The following is a 21381-nucleotide window of genomic DNA, read 5'->3' as shown; positions in this document are numbered from 1 at the left end:
AACCCAGTCATTATACAGTATTTGCTGTCTTAATACTACAAAAATAGGACGCTTTTACTTATTACAGCTTGGGTTTGTTGTATTTCACATCAGTATATCTGAGCTACAAACAAAATACTTCAGCCAAACATAATGAAGAGGGCAATGTAATGTCAGGCCAGGGCCAAGTACAGACAATGCATTAACTGTACTCCCACTGGCATGACAAACCAGCACTTGTCCACTCCTGCATTTAGAAGAAAGGTCCTCTTCATGCCACCGACTCACATGGCTGTAAACTGCCGTTATTGTTCTACCACTGTATGTTAAAACTGGATACACCATCTGTATTAGTAAGTCTTCCTCAGAAATGGACTTGGTAGTCTAATCTCATCCAGCCTAAGGTCAATGATTTGAATACGAAAAAGTGGCTAGATATGAGAAGACCTTCAAGCCTGCAAGCATTTGCTCCTAGGTTCTTTAGAAATCAACCAGGTGCTCTTCAGTCTAGACACTTGAATAAAATCTCATGGTTACAGAAGCTGCAGCTACTGTCATTACACTATACATAGACTGTTCTGCAAGGGCAGGGATGCTCTTTGTCACCAACAGGACAAACACGCATGTCTCATGTACTTTTATTGCCCCTAAAAGCCTGTCCTGTAGTTCACTAATTACCTTAGGGCAAGTACTGTCCTCAGAGGCTGCTAATAAAAGCAGCTAAACTCAGTTCACTTGTTACATGCTCAACCTGAAAACAAATCTCATCAAATAAATGAGCAGCAGCAGCACAGGAATTCAAAGTGCTCCATAAGAGGTGCAGGAAATTTCATCTCTCCCCCAAGCAGTCTTTGGCCATTGCTGAGGCTGCTGATTAAGGACAGCAACTTATTCTAAATGGGACAGTGATTCTATATAAAAACAGCCCAGAGCATTTACTTGAAGTATCAGGAGACTACTCTCAAGAACCCAGCACCCTGCCAACATACAAAAAGGGGGAAGGAAGATCCCCACCCCTCCACCGCTTTTTGCGGAGACTGAACTGTTTGTGAGCCTCAGGCAGTTTCCTATATCAAGAACACTTTTGTAGTTCTTTCCATAGCAGCAGAAAGCATGTGATACCTTCACTTATGCTCACTGAAGTACTTTACTGTGCTTCCACAACAAGTGTTAAAGCCAGAGTGTGTGAAATACATAAACAAACACAAGCCAAATAAGCTTCATTAATCTGCAGAATATACAAATATGGGATACTTTTTACTCACACCAGGTTGCCCTTAGCATGCCAGCCTTCCTTTAAAATATTTGACTAATTTGTACTCCCATCTCTCAGACAATTCTTGAGAATTAAAAGGCTGACTTAAAAATCACTGCTACATTTACAGTGATCAATATGTGTGTGCACGCACATGCATGTGTATGAACCACCCTATTGATAAATTTGCCCTTGGAAGATGCTGCGTACAATAAATGACAAAGCTAACAGATCAAAAACATGACATTTGCATTTGGAGTTAGTCCTTTCAGGTGAAAACGTCACCAGAGTTAATATTGCTCTAGTCTTGATCCCTTAACTCTTTGACAAAAAAAAAATCTACAAAGGAGACCCAACTAGGCAAAGCAGCACAGAAGATACCGGGAAACTGGTCCAGAGATTTTAAAGACAATTACCACTGCAGATTTGAGGCTTTGTTTTACAAATGAAACCAACATGACACCGACAAACATGAAAGAAATTGGAGGAAGAGACCACAGCAGAGAAAACAGCAACACTATCAGCATTACCAAAATGTGATTGCCTCCACAGCTTTACCAAATGTTACTGCAGTTTCCGTGGGAAGGGTGTAGGATGTATTCTAATTCATTCTAATTCTCGTTATGGACACTGGACTGTAGATTCATCCTTGCAATGTGTTTCAAGTTGCACGTGTTCTCTAAGACAACCACTGAGGTCCCTCAGATCCACATGGTACTTTTGACAAAGGGGAAGACGACAACAGGCCCTGCATAAAGCAGCTCATCTCCAGATGTGGAGGATATTCATGCATTTAACCTCCACCAGTGTTAATGGAATTATGTATGTTAATCTTTAGCTCATGAAGTCCACGCTAAACTGCATCATCTCATTTCGCTGCCCACTCCTTTAGCCTACATTTTATGCACGTCTGTTAAAAATACTATGAAATGCAGTGGTAGAGTGGTTCTGCCTGGTTACACCAAAGCTTTGCCAGAAGAACATTTCTGTGTTCATATACAATGATCAGGAGTTAGGGAAGTGAAGATAGACACACAAACAAAGTAACTCTGGTCTACTGCTTCTTTGCAAGGGAATCCTAGGGTCAAGGTACTTTGGATTCAATCCAGAAAACACAATAGCACCAACAACTTACTTTTCTTCTGACATGTGCTACTACCACAGTTCAGACAAACAATGGTGACCTGGAAGTCAAACATTTCCCAACAAATAAGACCAGCTGGACTATGGCCCCAGGCTCTTCATTCCACCAGCTGATCTTTCAAAGCTGAGAAGTTCCCAGCATGATGAAATCATCATGCTTCATTAACAACAACAAATATGTGCTTGTTTTCTTTAATAAGCAGTTAAGAACATTAATTATTCAACACAATTCCAACTTCGGAAAAATAATAGATTATTATTCCACACAATTCCAACTTTAGAAAAGTAATAATTATTCTCAACTCCTCTTTTGACCTGGACAGGAGGAGCCAGAGTGAAATGGTCTCTCAGCTGTAGATGGTGACACTGTCCAGTGACAGGTGATGTAGTTCAGGATGAGAAGGAGAACCAGCCTAGACAGGTTTTGGTGTTTTGTTCCTGGAGCTGGGAGGCATTTACTGACTGTTCACAAGTAACTCCACACACATACATCCCCTCCCTCCTCTGAAAATACATGTAATCATTACCTTGGAAAAGCATTGTGAAACCATAATATTCTATAAGTATCCAAGCCCCTAAAAATCAAGAACTGCCCATAAAAATGGCACATACTGTCGCATGTAGTGTCAATTCCACAGCATTCAATTTGGCCAGTTGATTTCCTCCTTCTAATCCAGTACAAAAAGAGCTGCCAATTAACTTGCACCTTGAGACAGTAAATATCAATACAAAACCCAGGTCTATACAACTCAGATACCGACAATCTCAGACTTCCTAAATTTAGTCTACTATATCCACAGTGTAATAAGCATTTCAACAGGACAACAGGTTCACTGAATGGACAGAAGAGGGGAAAGAAAAAAAATGCAGCTTTTGCAAAGATGGCTAACAAATCATTTCCTCTGAAAGCTGACAAAAGTCACAGGCTTCTGATGTACCGAAAATAAATGCAATACATGCTACCATCCTGTAAATTAATTCTTCACAGGTGAATAGATACAGAGCTCCTCTGCCTTTCCATTTCACCTAGCTCATCCAGCCCCTCCAACTCCCACAGATACCCTGTTACAGAAACACAGTTAAAACACAAAAATGCAGAAAAGCCAGTGATGTCTCCATTTGGCACATTCTTGGAACTATGATTCAATGTTAATTCAAAAGTACTTATAACCAATTTAAATAGTCTTCCAAACTGATGCTGCACAAGGTTAACAGAAAATGAAAGCCTCAGTGATCACTCAAAAAACATCACAGACCAGGAAAGGTATCTGAAAATACCTGTCCTTCACCTCTCACAACCTGTTTTGTCCCCTTACATATACACACATTCTCTTCTTTCACCCTGTCAAAAGATCATTTATCATATTTTATAGAAGCTTAAACTGAGCTTGATGCCAGCAGGCTACAGATGCTTACAGGCTATTTTTTAAAGTTCCACTTTTACTGCAAGATTGCTTCAGTCTCTTCACACTGTTAAAAAGAAATTTAACGGGCAAATATTCAGACTCTAACAAATAAACCCGTCCATCCCTGTGGCACATTCATTAGCACCTACCTTTCCCTGTAGTCATTATCTGCAGTGCCTGTGAGATGCTGGGGAAGAGCACTGTGCTCTGGGAGCAGCCCTACAGTACATGTCTCTCAGCAGTTTAACCACCAGCAAACTCTCCACCCTCCTAAATGACTTCTCTGTGTGACCTAGCAGACAATTGCCACCTCTCCTCCAAAATAAAAGCCTGCTCAGCACTCAGCTGAGTGCCATGTGTCCTCCTATGCCTGCTTGCTCACATCCCTCCCTCCTAAATTTGAGAGTTTAAAATCCAGGAGGCAGTAATATGCTTATTTACAAAGTTGTGTAATAGAGAGGAGCAGCTCATCTTGTCCATTTATACCTTCCACAAGGATGTACTAATATCAGTTAATAGCACTCATTCAAATATCACTCAGACATTACTGCTCTCTCAGCCTCCATGCAGGTGAAGGGGTATTTCCTTGCTTTTTTTAGGCCACAGGAATGCTGAGTCAATGAAATGAATTTTCTCTTTCAACTTGAAAACAGTATTCAGAAGGAACAAGCCATAATGGAAAGTAAACTGCATGAGGAGGTATGAATGCAGAAAAGCACAGTGCAGCGTTTGTTGGTTCAAAACCTCTCTGTGTTACCACTGACAGTCGCCCTCCTTCCAGTCTGTAATTCTGTTGCTTGGATATATGTTGACAAACAATATCCCGCCCACAGATGCATGGCAATGCTTGGCAAATGTGGGTGATTTTTCCTCCTTATAATAAATATCAAAATAGCATTCAGTGACTCAGCTTTATTACCAGCAAAACACAGGAATCTAGAATAGTTCTAGTTTCCATCTAATTGCCTCGAAGTTGTCAACTTCATAAACAGAATTCATTCAGCAAATAGCATATTTACCTTAAACAATATCTCAAATATAGAAGTAGTTCTACTCAAGAGTAACATTGCTCCTTCTTCATAGGCTTTCAGCAACTGGAATTATCACATCTGCTATTTTAGCATTGTTTTAATTAACCTGCTCACTCTTAGAATGCTAATTCACACAGGCAACTACTGAAATTGCATCCTCCCCTCACCTTACTGTGCAAATAATCATGGGGGAGAGATCTCAGCTCCAGACTCCCGGCTTTACAATCTCCTGCTTTGATTTCCTTGCAGCCCAAGACCACTGCCACCTCCACTATCCCTAAATCTTGCTTTCCCCAGCAAAGTCAAAATTCAGCATAGATAAGAAAGTCCAATCCTCTCCCTACCCACAGGTACCAAACAGGCACACCACTGCAATATTCCTGCACGTACCAATGTAGAACCATCTCCCAAAAATTGTGTGACTTACGTAAAAAAATGAGGGCTAACATCAAAGAACGGTACATATTATGGTATCACAACGATCAAAAGCATAAAAATCACACCAAAATATTTTGGTTACTAATAGCTTTGGTTTGGGTCATTGTTTCCCATAAGCCTGTATCTCTCAGTAGATTCACTTATTTCATTCTTAATCTGTCCTGAAACTGGATTATAAAGTCTTCTGGAGTCCAGGTCTGATCCAAAGTCAATTCAAATCCATGGAAAAACTGTACGCTTTATGCTCAGGTCCTTCCAGACATAATACGAAGGAAACCCATGCAGCACAAATTTCTTGGAGTCCCTGTTTACATCCAATAGCCTCTCTCTGTATCACATCCAACTAAAGATCATCACACAATGCCACACGAAGACAGCAGCTGACTAGCTGGCAACTATTGGCTTTTTCATGCTGAAAATGTATTTGTCCCAGGGGAATAAGGCATCTGCATAATTAGCAAAAGCAGTTACACAAAAAATAATCAGCTTGCTGAAAGCCCAAAGGGGGAAAAACTATAATTTTTGCTTCAAGAGGCTGACTAATTATATGCCAAATAACAAAACAGAGATGCACTAAGAATTATAGAGAAATCCAACATAGATTTTAACTTCATATTCTAGCTACAAGGGCTGCTGTAGCCTAGCAACAAGCAGCATACTTCAGCATGCCAAAACCTCCCTCTGACTTAATGAAACACCTCAGATTACTACGCAAACCTCCCCCACCCCACTACACATTTGATTATTGTATTATTTGTATTACTAAACAATAAAAACAAAGCCTAGCCAAAAAAATAATCAAGCAATTCAAGATAAACTCAGAGAAGAACTAATGGACTGTGGTATTGAAAGATAAGTAAATATAAAACATCTAAATTATTTTCATAGAATTAAAATTCACATTCTGAGTAATGTTGATTAGATTTATTCATGGGATCAGAAAATGCTTTATTATTTTAAGCACCTTTTCTAGCAGACTAAGCAAGATTTCTGTTCATTTGTGTCTCGGGAACCATTAGTTAAGAAGTCTTTAACTACTTACAGCATACTCTCTGATCTCCAAATTACTCCTGATATACAAGTAATGCTGCTGCAATTGCTTTCTTTTACTCAACTCCTCAGTGAGCTGGTAGAGGAAACTCATCCCAAACAGTAGTCTCAGAGATAAGAGACCAGTTTTAGTCATCGTTCTTCTTTGACCAGTTCCTTTGCCATATTTCACCACTCCAGAAGCCACAGTTGCTTTCCTACCTGCCCAGTACCGCCATGTTCTGCGGTAAGTCAGGTTTGATAACGGCTTTCAAGTCTTGTTGTAATTAGCACAACTCCAGTGCTCCTGGGCTAGGGCTCAGTTGAGTGTGACACTTTAGCCAACAGCCTGCTGTTGGTTACCCACCAGAGAAGTAGAGATTCACCATGTTCACCCATAAGACCACATAAAAAAAAGTTAGACTTGATCTTTGCTAGTGAGCTGGGAAGTTGTGATACAGCTTAAGCTAACCTTCCCATTTCAGAGGCATGCGTTAACCCTAAACAACAGAAAGCCCTTCCTGAGATGTGAAGCATGTCAGTTTTCCGCAGCCGGTACGCACCCAACACAGGGAGCAGCTCTTGGCAGAAAACCCAGCGCGAGGGAGCTGACACCATTCCTTCCGTGGTGCCATTTCACACTGACAAGGGCTTACAGACTGCAGTCGGTACAAACATTTGACAGTCTGTCTCCCAAAACCTCTGGGACACTCACGCAGCCTGCACAGAGCTAGAAATAGCATGTGCTAGCTAGAGAGGGACTAACACGGGCTTTTAAGACAAGGTACAACTGCACCGTATTGCCTGAAGTCATCTGATCCAGGCCACGTAACACGGAGTTTACAGCATTAACGGTGTGTTCACCTGCTGGAGCTACAATCTAAAAGGAGTGGTATTAATGACAATAGATAGACACCCTCATAAGCAATACTGTACTCTGCCAGACTCAAAGGATTAACAAGACTGAGACAGCTATTTCCTAAGAAAGGCAAATCTTTTGGATGTGCAATATTTATCATCTTCCCTGGTAACTCTGACAACTGCTAAAAATGTCACCTCTGTTCAAAAGCTGCAGGAGGCGTCAGAGACACAAGGAACCTGACAAACTTAGCTTGTCTTTAGGCCATTAATAAACTTGTGACCATGGGTGAAGATAAGCCTCCTCCACTGGCTTACACAACCTCAAAAAGATAAACTGAAAGTTGCAGAGAGCTGTTGACACATTAGATATGGTGAGCACATACGCTGTATTTGCGCTGCGCTTGGAGGGCAAGGAAGAAGCAACAAACCAGCCTACAGCACTATGGGAAACTGAACCCTGCCCTCAAACACACAAAAAAGATACTAATAACTAATGTTCCCGTTATTAGCTTCACAAATTAAATTTAAAATTAACTCATGCAACTACAGACTTTTTTCATGCTTAGGGAAGATGAAAAAGTTCTGGCAGAGCAATGGGTTATCCTATCCTTTCCACACCTTGCTCTCTTTGACCCCTTAACACTCCTCCACTCTCCCCAACTCCGATTCCCCCAGGCTACTTTTTGGTCTCAGTGCCCACGCAGGAGATTCAATGGAGGAGAAATGCTAACACACACACACTCTAGGGATTGCATCCAGCCACCATGCAAGCAAAGACAGCGAGACATCAGCAGATCAGGTTAAGCAGAGTGAGGAAGACAGGCATACTTGTGTCTGGAAGCACAAAAAGCCTGTCAATGGAGTCAAGGACATGAGATAGGGTGTGTAAGGTCTCACATACTGTATGTGCAACAACATTAAATCTTCAAATTCTGCAAAACACTGACAGAGGAAGGAGTATTAAAAGAAAAAATAATTCTCAATGAAGCCTAAAACTAGCAGATCTAAAACACCTTGATGCTTTACTTGCACTTATGGGGAAAAAAAACCCACAAACCAACAAATGTTCCTATGGAATCCTTCCTTGGCAATTTTAAAACAGATAGTTTGCTTTCTTGGAGAGATAGCACAAAGAATTGTCTGCCCAGAAGAGTCAGCCCTATTGTCCCATCTTCCTGCTTTTGATGTTTTCCATGGTACCAGCAGCCTTGAATCACATCACAGCATGCACTAGGATGTTCAGTCTAGAGACCAGAACCACCTCTCAAAAGCCAAGGATTAGCAAGTGATGTCTCTGGTACTGTTCTGGGATGTGTAGATGCTAAAATGATGGCACAGCTACAACTTGCATTGCAAATAAATCTATTTTCTTGCTCTTCACTGAAGTTTATTCTTACATGTATCTCACCTATTTCATACTAAATACCCTTCTAATCAGTTGTAACATATCTGATTTTCTACTAAGATCACCTTTGTTTGAATTAGAAAAACCATCTGTAAACTTAGCTTAAATTTGGCTAGGGACACATTAAGCTCCAAAATCTTTTCCCCTCCCCCTAGAGAACAAACCCAACAGAAATCCCACCCACTCATCATCCCACCACAGCATTTGTTTAGAAGGACCGTGTAGCAATACATCTCACCACAGAACACAAGTCTGCCTCCTCGAACTCCAGACAACAAGCAATCTGCATAGTACAGTGATGTATCAAATTAACTTTTTCTTTTTTCGAAAGCCCGTTCTATTCCACTACTAGCAAAACAAAAATTCTACCTTAGCATAGCCAAGTGAAAAGCAGAGAAGTTGGATCAGCAGTAAGCTTGTTTCAGTTTGAGTTTGGATTTCAGAACAAACACGTGAAGGTTGTAAAACTTATGTTTGCTAAGGGATTAAATATTTACGCCCCTTTTAAAAAGTACAAGGACATTTGTTTCTCAACTGCACTTTTTTGCCACTGTAAGCCTCATCTACCTATACAGCCAATATTTTCCCACATTATGCAAAAGCGTAATTTTAACCCATTCCACAGAGAAACCCACACTAGGTCATCATCTTCATCTCTTCATACAAGAGAATATCACATCACATTCCTGAATAATCCAAAATATAACTTCAGAACTTTCAAATAAGTCAATTTTATTATTTCCTGCAGGGATGAAGTTTCCCATATTTTAAAATGGATATGGCAAGAAGAATGGTGCCTAGAAGTGAAAAATACTTTTTTTTTTTTCCAACTTATAAGAGCAGAGACCTATGCTCTCTTGGCTTCTGAGAGCGTGGTGGGAAAGACTGGGGACATCGCCTCTCCTACTCGTGGCCTTGCAGAGAGTGAGAGCTTGATAGGAACCCGCAGCACTGAACCCATGTTCTTCATCTCTGCTCTACTCGGCTGTTAGCAGAAAGATTAATTCCCTCACCAAGAATTCTCTCAAAAAAAATATTCCTAAGAAAATGAGTGATACTTATTAAAAATATTTTCTCATAAGCTTACCTATAAGAAAAGCAGTAATAAACATTTGTTTTTAAAGTAAGCAAAATACTAGTCTCAGACAAAAGGACAGAATTAAGGCTCTGATAAGGGTCTTTGACTATCAGTCATAAACATACAAGGTATGCAAACTTAGGAACTGCAAAATACAATCCCTAAATGGAACACTATCTTAATATGTACACTTTTTGTGCTATTTAGAGCATTAAACTGAAAAGGCTTCTTCTAAAATTACTATTAAATTTACTATTAAATTACTATTTAATTTACCTTATGAAAAATTTAAACAAAGATGCACATGGGCTTCAGAACAGAAGATGTATTTCCCTAATGAAACTCAAGAGGAAAAGGAGGGCAGCTCTAACAACACCTTCTGTTCTTGAAACTTATGCTTCATTCTCATTCTGATACTACTAGCAAGACAGATTAACTAAACATCAATTCTATTTGCTGCAAAAACTACGTGTATATGCCTGAACAATCACCCATAATTGTTTTCCCTAACAGAATGCTTGCTCTGTGTCCATTTGAATGCCTCACCAACTGAAAACTGCTAAAAACACCAAAAAGAGAATACAAGTACTTCTACTCACCACCTGAACTCTGGATCATGTTTCCAGATTTTTGAACCTCATCGAATTTTGTAAAAATTACATTCAACCTGTTTGAAAGTTAAAGAAATACACAATGAGCAGCTGAATTTCATGTTTAGGAATCTCTAATTTAAGATGTTATAGGACAGATTGTGCTTAACTCAGGTCATTGGGAGCATGGTCAAAAATGTCAGTATGGAGGAAGTTATTTTAAAATTTAAAAAATATATCACAACATGCATCAGCTGATAACAAAAACTGAGAAACAATTGATACTACAGAGATGTAAGAGATATAATAAAAAAATATTACATTACTGAAGATGTGACATGTCTCATTGTAGATGCACTTCCAGTTCTTTACCACTTTGCCTATCTTAACTATTTGCAGAAATACCACAAAAAACACCCCTAAAACACAACCTCACACAACATTCATCTTTGGCCCTGACACTTCTTTCCCATTCATGTCACAGGCCTGGTAGAGCAGAAGATCCTTATCACATCTCATTATTCTTTCCCAGAGAGTTTATTACTTTAAGCCACATCGTGGCAGCAGATGTTTTCACGGGAGAAAAAGAGACAACAGTACTGCGTGCACCCCACCTCTGAAACAACCTCTTCCATCCTCCCTCTGTGCATTGACACACTGCCATCTACGCCATCCTCAGGTCTAACCATGCTCCACCCTGCACACTGGAGGTTGCAGCAAGGTGCAGAGCAGCTTTCTTACCGCACCCGAAGTAGCGGAAGCAGAGGGACAGGGCTTTGGTTTTGGTGTGGTTTGTTTGGGTTTTTTTAATAAAGCCTTGGAACTGAAGATATTGACTGTGGGTTTTTTTTCTTTATGACAACCTTCTAAGTTGCATAAACACAGGCTACTCTACAGACTCCTCTCTACACATGCAGAACATACAGGAAAAACACTACATTAAATCTTTAATCAGTTAACTACACATCTGTAATAATTTTATCTGTCTTCCGAAGATGCTGTGGCATACTTGGGCAAATGTACAGGATCCATGTTAAGTGGAACCTGAGTAACTGTTTGTAGGATGAAAACAACCCAACCCTGATCCCAGGAGGAGGTTCAATCATGCAGCTCCTGAAGCCTTCTAAAGGAAGGAAGGGAATAAAAAGCAGCCCAAAACCAGTAAAGACATAAGGACATTCTCAACTTACCGAGATTGGGGCAATCCTTTTTTACTAAGATCAGCCCTTACACGTTCACCGACATGTCTGTAAATTTCCACAAGGCTGTTTATTGCTGCATCTCGAACCTGAATGTGAGATATGAGAGGAAATCAATCATCTTTATAATTTAAATAAATCCCTGCCCTACCTTGGAGAAAGAAATTTGCCTTTTTCTCAGCAACAACAGTTGCCACTATACACATTACCACAGAGTTCATGAAGGAGCTTCCATCCCTGCATTTCAGATATTAGCAGTATCAGTAGGTCTAATTTAATTGAAAAGGCAGTCAAGACATAAGATGAAAGGTTTTGTACATAGGGAGACACACGAGGAGCTCGGCTGCCTTTACCAAACTCCACCCATCATGTGCAACAGGTACATTTACTGGATCAAAAAAAAAAAAAGACGCACACAAATAGACCGTACCCTGCTAGTACATTATAAAACAAACTGATTTTTACTGCTGTCTTACAAACTTATGTTTCTCTGTTGATAACAAAATATGGAGGGAGGGAGGAGCAATCAATCACCCGAGTCTCCATGAATTTTGCATGTTTTCCAAACTGATTTGCAAGAAATTGCTGAGCACATCCTTCTCTCCACCCAACAGAAGAGCCACAAATCTGATTAAAGTGTCACCTTTCTGTACTGAACCCCTTTCCTTCATCAGACACAGCAGGCAGAGAAGGTAAGCTATCTGCTCTGCCTACAGAAATACCTACGAAGCCCTGCACTTCTGCTTCTCAGAAGATGGCCTGGCAGCTACCCAAGCACCCACACACATCAGGACTAGACACAGGGTATTTTGTGGGCACAAGCTAGAATCGCCTATAGGTGGGAGTCAAAGGGCAGGCACACGTGCCCTGCTTTCTAGCCAAAAAAACCCTAACACTTGACTCACGCTCATCTCTCCCTGTTCTGCTCCACAGCCTTCCCGTTCAGCAGGTCACTGCCAGTTTCCAAACTCCTGCCTTCACTCACGCCAGCCCTCATTCAGTGGTCTTGCCTCTCTTCTCTCTGCCCATCAGCCTGTACAGCACCAGGCAGGACTTCTGGGCACAGCTCGGGAGGGACTCTCTGGTGTCCCCAGTTTTTGGGTATGCAGACCCTAACCCAGCCTCGCTCTCCTCCTCCGAGAGCCACGGAGGAGAGGAGGCAGCACCTCCAGCGAGCCCACGGCAGCCAGGGTATGCCAACAAGCTCTGCCGTACCCCCAGTCGGCCGCCGTGGCCCCTCCAGCCGCGGCAGGCAGCGTGGCTGACCACGGAGGTCCTCACGGCATGATCTGGAAGGATTGCCCGTGTGCACCAAGTTAGTCAGAGCTACGGCTGCAGTACTGGGTAAACCCCATATTGGGTAAGGCAGAGAGCCACAACTATCATACTTGATTTAGTCCACCGCAGCAATAGCAAAGCTTTAATGCTCAATTCTATATCTGAGAAAGTAGTCATAGTTTAACTACTGTTGTCATAACAGATGCTCACTGGGTTGTGTAATTGCATTAGTCGAAAACAACAAAACCACTCCTGAAGACAGCAGTAACAGAACAGCTTCCACAACCACAACAAAAGGGAAAACACTGCACTCGACCTGGGTCTGTGTTTCTCCATCATCTGTCACCAAGAGAGGGCAGCATTGACCGAGCATCAGGTCTCCCGGAGCTCAGAAGGCACTACCAGCGCAGAAGCAGCCCCAGGGGAGCCCAGGGCCAGCCCCTGCCCCAGGACAGGCACTGTTCAACCAGGAGCCACTTCGACAGCGATTTGTGTCTGATCAGATCGGGCACGGGCTTTCTGGGTGTCCTGGTTTCAGCTGGGATGTAGTTAACTGTCTCCGTAGTAGCTGGTACAGTGCTGTGTTTTGAGTTCAGTATGTGAAGAATGTTGATAACACTGATGTTTTCAGTTGTTGCTCAGTAGTGTTTAGACTAGAGTCAAGGATTTTTCAGCTTCTCATGCCCAGCCAGGGCACCTGACCCAAACTGGCCAACAGGGTATTCCATACCATGGGACGTCCCATCTAGTTTAGGAACTGGGAAGTGGGGGGCAGGGATTCGCCGCTCAGGGACTGGCTGGGTGTCGGTCGGCGGGTGGTGAGCAACTGCCCTGCGCATCATTTGTACATTCCAATCCTTTTATTACTACTGTTGTCATTTTATTAGTGTTATCATTATCATTATTAGTTTCTTCTTTTCTGTTCTATTAAATCGTTCTTATCTCAACCCAGGAGTTTTACTTCTTTTCCTGATTTTCTCCCCCATCCCACTGGATGGGGGGGAGTGAGTGAGCGGCTACGTGGTGCTTAGTTGCTGGCTGGGGTTAAACCACAACACTGGGGATGGGGAACCAGACCCGGGAGAAGGGCAAGAGATCAACCTCATTTCCCCCTGGCAGCTGCGGGAGGGGACTGGCATAATGAGCTGTGCCAGGCACATGGAAGAGGCAGTGCAGAGGGAAAACATGTCTCGGCAGCCTCACCAACTTTCTGATTCATTCAGCAGCTCACCAATGGCAGAACCAAGGTATCTGTCTGTGCAACAAGTCCAAGTCCTAAACCCAGTATCCCCCTTGAAGAGTAACAGGTTGCTCAGTCACAGCTCAGAACTACAAAGGACCCTGAACATTAAACTTCCTTAGAAACTTCTGGGGATAACAGGTTTATCCTCCTGCATTGGCACAACCAGCAAGGGAAGGCGGCTTCACACTCAGTCCTCCTCTTCAGCAACGGGAGGCCCTGACAGCCACGGGAATATGGCCAACTCCCCCCAGCCAATGCAAACCCATTTCCCAGCTGGCTGCCCCACGCTTCCTTCCAGCTAAACACCCGCCCCAGACCTGGATCACATACATGTCACCCATGCTGGGAAGGCAACAGGGATATTCAAAAACTGCTAGTACACATACTACATGACATAAGTTTGAACCCTGCTTCCCCACCCCACTCTTCTCACTAATCTCACATACTTGCATCTCATTTCAGGTTATATCCTGTCCAGCACAGGACAAAAAAGCATGTAGAAGTGACAGATTTTTTTTCAGCATGTATTTTCATTTGCCTTGCATTGCTGATTTAAGGTTTCTGTACAGCTTACCTTCCCTCCACCCCTTACTCAGAATCTCCCTGTACAACTCCTGGCAGTACACATGGCCAGGCTGTCCCGACTGGTCCCATTTGCCCTCCCTGCCCAGACTGGTTCTTCTCCGAAGGTGAAGGGTGCTGCACCGAGCCCAGAGGGATCCCTGCAGCCTCCCCTCCATTCAGGCTGTAAGGCATAGGAGTTCCCTTCCCACAAAGGTTTCCTGCTCAGGTCATCCCACCTGCAGATTCATCTTGTTATGTTGAACGCTTGGAGTAACTGATATGCTGGTTTAGGCATACTTCAAATCATACCTCTTCAAAACCAGCCGAGGGCTCTTCATGAACAGCATTGTTCAGAGTTCGCTACTATCAGCGCAATAATTTACCAGCCAGAACACAGAGCCTTGCTTACCAACAAGGCAATCAGCACAACCTTTAGACATGACTCACAGCAAAAGCTTACCTGGCTGTTTGGATCTCCAAGTAAGTTACATATATGTGGCACTATCTTACTCAGTGTTAAACTCTGAGCTCCAGATCTGGGAATAAAGAACAAGAGAGCACTGGTATGAATCACAGAGCAGGCTTGCGTACATAACACAGGTTTGTGGGAGGTTCTGACTTACGCATTGAGTGTTGCAATAAGGCAGAGGCAAATCCCTTCTCTTGTCCGGAAATTCTTGTGTTTGAATCCTCCTAGCATCCTGTCCCACACATACTGTGGAAGACAGAAAAGAAAGTGAGACAGGAAAAAAAGGAGGCAGGGGAAGAGACAGATTCTTTCTTCCAGCAGACATACACCATAACATCTCTGGAGCTTAAGTGTAAGCTTTACATCTGTCCGAGCAGAACAGGAGAAGAAGTAGAAAGACACTTTTAGATCTGACTAATTCTTTGTTCTGTGCTGACTTCACAGCAACTCCCCGCTAGCTAAAACAAAACTTTTACGTACAGAAAGCGAGTACCTTCCAACGACCCAGAACTACTATGACATCCACCCATCCCATCCTTGGGAAATCCACTGACACACTCCCACGTGTATCCTGACATGCAACAGCATTCTCAAGTGAAGCGAATATCTCATAACAAGGCACAGGGAGATGAAACCATTTCAAACAGAGCCACAGGAGAAAATCCTCTGACTGACAGAAAAAAGTTCTCCTTTTTAAGCAGCCAGTCACTCACTTGCACTGAAAAGGGTTGTCAAGCCTACCTGAGGGTTAGCAGCTTGTTCCATGATTTTTAGCAGCAAGGTCTGATCCTGCTCCCTCACCGAGTCCTTAGAGTCTCCCAGCCTATCAAGTAAACTTGGCAGCACTGAGGAAAGAAAACAGGAGCATCCAAATCCCTCAGAAGAAAGCTGTCACAGTGGCACAGCCTCCCTGGTCTCCCCCCATCCGATGAAGGGACCAGCCCCTCCCAGCCTTCATCAGGGCCTGTAACCACTAAAGGCCTCCCGAGTGCTCTCCTGAGGAGAAAGCAGGCTTTGTATACAGCAGCCAGAGCAGATCCCAACAGAGCAATGGCACCATCCCCCCCCCACACACAGACCCCTTACCTGTGCCAATCTGGGCCTTGAAGCGATCTTGCAAGCGGGACACTAGCGCGGAAAGGATGTCAATCCCCAGGAGAACCACCTGCAAGCACAGGACAGACAGTGTTTTTAGCCTGCAGCCCTTTGCCCCCGGCCTCAGCCAACACAGCCGAGAGGTGGGAGTGCCGGCACACGCTCCCCTGGGAGAAGGGCCCTTCCCACCCGCGCCGTCAGCACCGCTCAGGTAACCGGGTTCCACAGATACACCCGACTCTTCCTCGCGTGGCTTCTGACAGACGAGCTGGGTGCTTTACAAACAGAAAAACAACCAAATTATTACTCCCTATGGCATTTACAAGCCCAAATTCACTGCCAAGAACTTGACAAAGCCAACAACCGTAATTGCCATGCAATGCTAAATTCATACATATATATGTGCAATGTACGCATACCATATGCATAACAATTTCAGTATTTGCTGTAACTAACATTTCTAACTAATTGTAGTTATTACACTTATAATTAGAAAATTGTGTGCACTAACAGCTGCTTAATTATTCACTCGCAGAAATTAAACCCAACACTTCTATGGCAACTGAAACCCGAGGGAAGCTTCAGGACAGGCTGCCGATCAGAAAACCCACTCTGATCAACTCCATTTAATAACTGCCCCCCAAAATTACATCATATACTGAATATACTGTGTAGCTCGTGTACTAAATACCTGGCAAGACCCTATAGCTCATGACAGTTCTGGTACGAGACAGCTCTCCGTAAGCTTTTATTGAGGCACTGAGGTCAGTAACCCCCGGAAAGCGCTACGGACGGCCAGGCTTCTGAGGCGGTGTCGTCACCAGGGCCGTCACAGCGCAGCCCCGCTCCCTGCGGACGGCACATACCCTCTATACAGACCTATCTATACGTCTGCACGTGCACGGACGCGGCTGCTGGCGGGGCGGCTGCTGGCGGGGCGGCCGGCCGGCAGGGGGCGCGCTCCGTCGCCGCCCGGCGCGGCCGCCCAGCCCCCTATGCAAATAAGCGCCCGGCTGGCGCAGAGCACTCTGGGTAGCGCCGCCAGAGTCGACAAAAAGGCTTAAACCGGAGCCGGAGACGAGACAGAAACGCCGCTCTCCGCGCCGCGCCCCAGCGGAGCGCGCCCCCGAGCCGGGCGGCCGGGGAGCGGGTCCGGCGGCGCGCCGCCCCTCGCCCGGACCTAGGGCGCGGTTAGCTTTCCCCTAGCGGCGGCGCGCCACAGCTGCCGCCAACCGTCCTTATCTTGGGGTTGCGCGGCTGCTCGATGAACGCGTGGTGAGGGCAGCACTGCTAACGCCTGGAACAACACAGCAGCGCCCGCCTCGCGCGCGGCGCAATTTTTGGAACCTCGCACCGCGGCGCGTGCCCGGCGCGTTACACGCAACGGCCGCTTCCCCGGCTACGGCAGTTCCCAACCTCGCCCGGTGCGTTACCGGACGGGTTGGGCGGTGGCTGGTGCTGCGCCTCGCTCCGCCGCACACCGGGCTGCCCGACGCCAACCCTCCCAATTACTACGTTCTTCCCCCTCAGGAGTAACGCTGCGTTCCTCACAGAAGTAACCGCGGGATAGGAGTACACGTTAGCTGACATACGTCAACTTGCAGCACGACCACAGCGCCTGTTACGCTACTCTCTACCCTGAAACCCTCGCGTTACACGCTCAACCTGCCTGTTCCAACCCTCCCGCTGGAGCGACCACGGCTGCTGCGCCTGCTTTGCCCACCAGCAGTCGGTCCATAACCCAAGCTTTCCACCCTCGGCTCGACCTATGGGTTCACTCCAAATTCAGCTCTATAGCAGCATGGGAGCTACGAACAGTGTGCAGAGGAAACAGCCTACTCCACATCAAGTCTCCTAAAAAGAAGCTTCCTAAATACAAGCACCTGGATCCTAGCCTCTCCCAACATACCACTTCACTGTCTCCAAACGGCTCCTGCAGTTTTCTCCCATCACAGTAACAGATCCTTCAACCGTGTCATTTTAATTCAACATCATTTGCAGCATGCCGACAAGATCTAGAATCTATTCATATGCCAAAGGAGAATTTTCTTCATGCTTTTATAAGCCGTGTTTCATTTTCACATTCATCTTGCACACTGGATTTAATCTACCATTGACAAACGCTCAGACAGCTCCAGAGCCAGCTGCCTTAAGCCCCATCACTGCCCGCTCATCTCCTCCTGGCTGGGGTACAGCAGCAGAGCCCCAACAAGACGATGGGCTTCAGGCCCTCGTTAGCTGAGAGATGCCTTTAAGGAAAGCCACTGGGACTCTGAATGCCCATCATCATTCACAGCTGTCTGATCAGTCCCATCACAGCAGCATCCTGCATGGAGAAGTAAGTGTGCTGCCTCCATTACAGAGATGTGCCCCGCAGATAACTCTGATCCCAGGAGAGGAAGGGATCCATCTCTTCTTCAAACTGCCCGCAAGCCAGAAAGAGCGAGGGGAACTCATCACTCAAACATTAAAAGGAAACGCATGCACAGTGCAAACATGGCCGGTTACCCTGCAGTTCGGCCCCAGGATCAGACAGGGAGGATGAGCTCAGTCTCCCAAGACTTTTTGCTGTTGTGCTTGTAGCAACAGAGAGCTGATTAGCACAATGATTACAGCAGTGGCTTGGACAGCTATTGAGGAAACAGCCACTGGGGGTGACCAGGTGTTACTCCCTACCATACTGGATTCATGTGTCAACCCTGGTGTGCCACCTGCCTCAAACTGCTGAGGGTCAGAGGTCAAAAGTTGAAATCATGTATGGATTGAGAGATCCAACAGATCCGCTATAACAGGAGACAGATAATAGAAAACCCAGGGCACGATTGGCAAATGAATGCATAAGAAATTGAATTCGAGCCCGTGCTGCACTGGACTGACTGCACTGAAGAGCCCACCGCAGCTTACCACTGAAGCAGTTACTCAAGCTCTGCCTGAATTAACGCACCCCCACGGCCAGGAGGAAGCTCAGGAGTGGGGAGACTGTCACGCAGGGCCAGAGCAGCGATGGGCCCTGTCAGCAGCCACCCCACTGCTGTCGTCTTGCAGCACAGCCCTCCCCGGGGAAGCCAGCCAGCGGGCACCGCTCCACACCAAGGCACAGGAAGGGCAGCTCTCCATCCGAAATTCCAGATAACACTGCAGTACTGATAACTACAGAGATATTCCAGGCCTTTACATCACCACAGGCCTTGCTTCATGCTCCAAGCAAGGTAGGACTCAACTCACCAGTATCTCTAGTAGCACAGAGGGCCCCAACCCTCAAGTGAGAAAATACCAGGTCAGCAGCCGCTGCTTTTAGCCCCCTACTTTACACAGGCCCCCAAAAGAGTGATCTCAAGTCTCCCAAACCCACGGCAGAAACGCACAGTGGCACAGCCCTAGGTCTGTGGCTCTGCTGCTTTGCTTAGGACTCCTGAGGTTCCCCAAGACAGTCAGTAAAGCAATTTGTGCCATCCAGTATTCAGCTCAATTGGCATCTGGCAATGTCTCACAAGTACTTTCCGTAGGCACTAAGGGCTGTCAGCAAGCCCTTCTGCCTCTCTCCAACTGCCAGGTCTCAAGGCACCATCATTCCCAGTAAAGAAGGCTCCTGTTAGTTCCTGGGATGCAACACAGCCTTTCCTACTACAGAAAAATAGGGGGGGTTGTTTGTTTTTTTAAGAGGTCATCAAAAACTTACTTCAAAGAACTCAAAGCATCTGTCCTTTAATACCTGGGTGGTGTTGAAAGGCCTACAGGCAGCTCCACATATCACAGAGCAGACAGCCTACCATCATCTGCTCTAACAGTGAACGCTCACCAAGCATGGCAGACAAATAAATGCATCCAACACAGCTTAAAACAAGACACACCTAAATGCACTCCCATAAAAGGGCAAGAAAGCAAGCTACACCATCCAGCACCAGCTGATCCAGCACAAAGTGACTGGAGTGAATCACAGCCTCAGGCTACCCTCACAACCTGCACTAACATGGCAGCTCCGGACTGTAGTGCAGAAGAAATGAGCCATTTCCTCAACTCTCTGCACCATGCCACACGCAGCAGAGATGTGGTGGCTGCTGCACAAACCTTTATCCCATGTCTCTTGCAGGGAATCGGCAATGGGCTGAGCAGCACATCCCCATGGGCTGGTTTTACTCTGCTGGCTTCCTGCTGGACCTTCCACACCTGGCAGCTTGGGACCCAAATGAGAATGCTGGAGAGACAGCTTCTGCCCCAGCTGTGTCACCAGCTTGCTTCATGCTCAGTTTCCTCATTTCCAACACTGTGGTGACATGGCTTGGCTATTTCACTTTGGAGTCTGTCCATGAGGTTTTTCTTGGAGGAGGGAAGGGAGGTAGAAAACAAACTTCTAAATCACAACATGCCAAAAAAAAAAAAAAACCAACCCACAAACAAACAAAAAAAACCAGCCAACCAGGCTTTTTTTGAACACTTGCTTAGATAATCTTTTGGATTCATAAACAAAGACATGGAGAAGCACTTGCATACCTTAAGTAAACTTAATATATTTGTGAAAAAGGAGAACGCTTCAGATTACACATTGAGAAGCCTGAGACAAGCACCAATGCCCCACATCACTGTCTGCCTAATGACTAGCGTTAATCAGTCAGACAAGGAGCAGTTCTAATTCCTCAAGGCAGGAAACATCCACCACAACTGAACTGGGCACCCAAGAGCAAGCAAGAGCTAAAGTTAGCTGACATTTGCAAATTTATTTTTGAAGTCAGATATGTATTTTGGGTCAGCACAGCAATGATAAAAGTCCTGGCAGACAGAGAAACATGAAGTCAGCTTATGAAATGCCAACTGCTCTATTCCACCTGCACAGAAGTATAACAGTATAACCCAGACAGGTTCCCATCCACCCCAGAGGGGTCAATCTCCTTCTGCCATTTCAGCAGTTAACATTTCTTTGCTCCAAGGCAGGATCACATCTGCACTGGCAACATGAGTGCATCACCCCAGCCCAACAACCCTAGCACAGACACAGATCACGTGAGCTACTCTGTACAACATGATTTGCAAAACCAACACCAGCAAACAAGAAGGCAGCAACAGCAGCACAACTGGTTTTACTGGCATGATTACAAGCTGTGGTCAAAGAGCTGAACAGGAGGAAGACTTGAAATAGTTATTCCTGGGTTCTTTCTCCAGATCCATGAGATACCATCCATTCTGTCACAGACACCATCCTCAAAATCCACAAACAATTTTGGACACTGGGCCACTGATTTGCCATTCAATACAGCAATGCCTCAAGAAAGCAGCTGCTTGTTTTGGATATGTAAGTTTTGACATTGGAACATGGAACACAA

At 45.0% G+C, this 21381-nt stretch overlaps 1 protein-coding gene and 1 non-coding gene across 20 annotated transcripts in view; one reads left to right on the top strand and one right to left on the bottom strand.

Annotated features, from left to right (window-relative positions):
• Positions 1–21381, bottom strand: part of CLASP1 (cytoplasmic linker associated protein 1) — a 188751-nt gene that overhangs the window by 121368 nt on the left and 46002 nt on the right. For all 19 annotated transcript variants that reach the window (XM_069780993.1, XM_069780994.1, XM_069780995.1 and 16 more), the window contains exons 3-8: positions 16055–16133; positions 15710–15813; positions 15123–15214; positions 14960–15035; positions 11406–11503; positions 10225–10292 (exon numbers count right to left, since the gene is read on the bottom strand). In XM_069780993.1, coding sequence (XP_069637094.1) covers positions 10225–10292; positions 11406–11503; positions 14960–15035; positions 15123–15214; positions 15710–15813; positions 16055–16133 — 517 coding nt within the window. The remainder of the gene's footprint in view (positions 1–10224; positions 10293–11405; positions 11504–14959; positions 15036–15122; positions 15215–15709; positions 15814–16054; positions 16134–21381) is intronic.
• On the top strand, positions 17295–17411 carry LOC138685253 (U4atac minor spliceosomal RNA). Its single transcript, XR_011324536.1, has one exon. It is a non-coding gene; the product is annotated as a U4atac minor spliceosomal RNA (small nuclear RNA).

The sequence above is a fragment of the Haliaeetus albicilla genome, chromosome 4, assembly GCF_947461875.1.
Source record: "Haliaeetus albicilla chromosome 4, bHalAlb1.1, whole genome shotgun sequence".
Lineage (NCBI taxonomy): Eukaryota > Metazoa > Chordata > Aves > Accipitriformes > Accipitridae > Haliaeetus > Haliaeetus albicilla.
The sequence above is the reverse complement of the archived record's forward strand: the minus strand, read 5'-3'. Positions and strand labels throughout refer to the sequence as shown.